This window comes from Chenopodium album, chromosome 10, assembly GCF_948465745.1.
Source record: "Chenopodium album chromosome 10, dcCheAlbu1.1, whole genome shotgun sequence".
Taxonomy (NCBI): Eukaryota; Viridiplantae; Streptophyta; class Magnoliopsida; order Caryophyllales; family Amaranthaceae; genus Chenopodium; species Chenopodium album.
This window is the reverse complement of record NC_137843.1, coordinates 17,059,242-17,063,048: the sequence shown is the minus strand read 5'-3', so window position 1 is coordinate 17,063,048 and position 3,807 is coordinate 17,059,242. Positions and strand designations below refer to the sequence as shown.

The following is a 3,807-nucleotide window of genomic DNA, read 5'->3' as shown; positions in this document are numbered from 1 at the left end:
GAGGTGTAATTCAAGAGTTTCTTTAACCACTGATACATGGACTTCTATACATTAAATCAATTACACGTGCTTGACTGTCCACTTTATTGATAATGACTGGAAATTACACAAAAGAATTCTGAATTTTTGTCTTATTTCTAGTCATAAGGGTGATGATATTGGCAAAGAAATTGAAAAATGTTTGCTTGATTAGGGGCTTGAAAAATTCATGTGCATAACTGTTGACAATGCTAGCTCAAATGATACTGCAATTGGATATATGAGAAGAAAAATGAATGGATGGAAAACTGGGGTTCTTAAGAGTCGTTTCATTCACATGCGTTGTGTTGCACACATTGTCAATTTGGTTGTTTCTAATGGGTTGAAAACTGTTAATGAGTCGGTTCAACATGTTAGGCATACTGTTAGGTTTATCAAACAATCTCCTGCTAGGTTGCAAAGGTTTAAAAAATGTTTCGTTGATGAAAAAATCAACACAAAAAAGGGATTGTGTCTTGATGTGCCTACTAGGTGGAATTCCACCTATTTGGTGTTGAATGCTGCTATTGAACTTGAGGATGCTTTTGAGAGGTATTCTTAGGAAGAACCTCGCTATGTAATTGATTTGAATGAGAGGGAAGGTAAGGGTAGCCCTGATACTGATGATTGGAACAATGTGAGAAGATTTTCTGAATTTCTACAAGCCTTTTATGATTTGACCATGCATGTCTTTGGCTCTTTATATGTCACTTCAAATCTGTTTTTTCATGAATTGGTGAGTGTGGCTGTACTTTTGAATGATTTGGTGTCAAGTGATGATCCGGATATGTGTCTTATGGCTTGTAGAATGAAAGATAAATATGAAAAGTATTGGGATGATCCAGAAAAAATAAACCTCTTGATTTTTATCGCCGTTGTCCTTGATCCTCATTATAAGCTTGATTATGTTGAGTGGATGATAACTGAAATTTATGATTCTATTGTTGCATTAAAGTTGGTTAAGAATGTGAGGGAAGCTTTGAATGCTTTGTATGAGGAGTATCGTGTTTCTTCATTTGGTGATGGAATAGGGAGGAAGTGTCTTCATGTAAGGACGATAACATTCCATTGTCTCCCAAACATAAGAATATTGAGGTCTTGAAGAATAAGTATAAGAAACACAAGTGTGAGAGAGATGGAGATGCAAAAATAGAGTTAGACAAATATTTGGAGGAGGATACGGCGAAAGATACCGATGATTTTGACATTTTGAGCTGGTGGAAGTTCAATTATTCAAGGTTTCCTACCGTGGGTAGACTTGCTCGTGATGTTCTTGCTGTCCCTGTGTCGACAGTAGCTTCTGAGAGTGCATTCAGCACTGGTGGCAGGGTTTTAGATCAGTTTAGGAGCTCTTTAACTCCTCGAGTTGTGGAAGGTCCTGTTTGTGCTCAAAATTGGTTACGTGCTTCACCATTTCCAAGTATTGAAGAATGTTTAGAGGAAATTGAGCATCTTGAAGAAGGTAATATATAAGTATATGAGAACATCTAAATAAAAGTTAATTATTTTTCATTGTGTATATATATTTATTTTTGTTTCTTATGTTATGAATTTATTGAATTATGAATTTATGATAGACTTGAAGAATATGGCAATTGGTGATGCTAATATTGATGAAGTGGTCGAAATAGTAGAATGATTAAGCTCACTTGCAAACTACTGAGTGCTTCTTCTGCTAACTGCTGGTTGCTGATTGTTGTTCTGCTGCCTCTACTGACTGCTAACTGTTGTTCCTCTATTCTGCTGTGTTGCTGAGTTGCAAAGTTGTTGTGTTGCTGAGTTGTTGTGTTGTCGTGTTGCTTACTGAGTTGCTGTTCTACCTAGTTGCTGTGTTGCTGACTGAGTTGCTGTTCTGCTACTGTGCTGCAGATTGCTGTGATGTTGTTCTGCCATTTGCTGCAGACTGCATTGCTGCTCTTAATCCTATTATGTTAAAAACTTGTTCAATTATGTTATTAAAACTTGTTTGTATGGATTGGTTGATTTGATTTTGTTACTTTGTTTTTAAAAATTGTTATGGATTGGATTGGTTTGTTTGTTTTGGACTTTTGGTTTTGTTAAGTTGAAACTTGTTGAATTAGAAGTTTTAGAACTTGTTGAAACTTGTTGAATTAGAAGTTAATTCTATTATGCATTGCAGTACTGCTATGTTGATGAATGAGGTCCAAATGGCCTAAAAATTGCAGATTATTGCCCAATAAATGAGGCCTAAAAGTTATGGTTTGGTTCGGTTTTTTGTCATGAAACCGAAATAAATATGGTTTGGTTTGGTTCGGTTTCTAAAGTAAAGTGGTGCGGTGTGGTTTCAAAAATACAGAAACTGAATTAAAGTGGTTCGGTTTCGGTTTGGGCAAAAAACCAAACCGAAAACCGAACTTTCACCCCTACATTATTGTATTCAAGTTCAGTACAAGGCCATGGATAATAAAAATCTTCAAGGTCTCGTTTTTCGTAGCAAGTGTGATAAAAGTATGTCACTTTTTTGAACTTCTTTTATGAGTCACACACAGTGGCGGATCTAGGATTTGTGGAATGGGGGAACGAAATGAAGTTCGATAAAAAAAAATTACAAAATAATATGTGGATTGCAATAATTTTTTTCTAACTAAATTTTGAGTTAATAAATCATAATTTTACTTTGTAATAGTAATTGTGTGTACGATACATCCCATCCTCCGACGATAAGTCTTATTATTGAGTAACTAATTATGTTTGTGGGTTAAAAAAAGAGATCATCTAAGAGACCTGTTAGTTGAAACAACATGTCTCTTTGATCGAAAAAATACTAATCTCTCGCTGAAAAATGTAAAGTATCAGCTAAGAGGCTAAGAGACCTGTTTTTAAATTAGGCGGTCTCTTTAAAGTTAACAAAAAAAGGCGGACTGAACAGAACCTAAGAGACCAACTATTTGATACAGGTGCCCAAGCGGTCTTTTTTTTTTTTCCTTTCACAATGTGGTCCAACTGTACCTCTGTGTACCCGCCACTGGTCACACACCAATTTAGGAATCTTCACATTATGTTCCAAAATATTAGCCTTGAAGACACGAATCACTATGACAACTAACCTCTTGTCTAATCATTATTAATATATCAATTCTCTAGATTAAACATTCCCAATGAAATGTTAGTGGGTCCAAAAGAATCTCTAGTCCACTTCCTACCTCATAATATTCAGTCGTGATGTATTGTAGTGGCGGATCTAGAAATTTATAAATCGGGGTGCAAAATAAACTTTCAACTTAATCATCCCAACGTACGGAGTACAAAGTAATACATTGTCAAAGACGTATCACCAAAAATTACAAATCGTTTTTAATAACACAAAACAAATAATAGGGTTGTACTCATGAAAAAGATCCATGATTATTTATAAAGGAAAACAAAGCAACACATAATTTAAAAGAAATTACAATTGTTCTTGTTGATTTTAATTTCTTGGAAGTGCAATATTTGTCTCTATGAAAGAAAGCAAACGATCGTTTAAAAATGATCATCTATATTATTTCGTGACTTATAAAAATGCTCTTTCTAGTTTCTACACTTGCGATTGCCACAATGAATATTTGATACTTCTTTGTTTCAGACTTTGAGGTAGAAAGAGAAATTAGAAAATTGTATGGGTGTTTGAGACTTTAAGTTGGAGAGAGAAAATTAAAAAGTGGTAAAATAGGTTTTGTGAAATTAAAAGAATTTCATTTCTTTCCCTTAATTGCTCATCTCACGTGAGTGATCTAGATTTGAAAAAAAAAAAATATTAAATAGTTGTCATATCTTCACGTGAAGAAG

At 34.4% G+C, this 3,807-nt stretch overlaps 1 protein-coding gene across 1 annotated transcript; it reads left to right on the top strand.

The window, feature by feature from the left end:
* The first annotated feature begins 208 nt into the window (after nt 1-208).
* Nucleotides 209-1,657, top strand: LOC145564952 (zinc finger BED domain-containing protein RICESLEEPER 2-like). Its single transcript, XM_081625097.1, has 4 exons — nt 209-570; nt 664-1,008; nt 1,050-1,480; nt 1,596-1,657. Exons 1-4 carry the CDS (start codon nt 209-211, stop codon nt 1,655-1,657), a joined length of 1,200 nt encoding a protein of 399 aa, XP_081481223.1.
* The last annotated feature ends 2,150 nt before the right edge of the window (nt 1,658-3,807 follow it).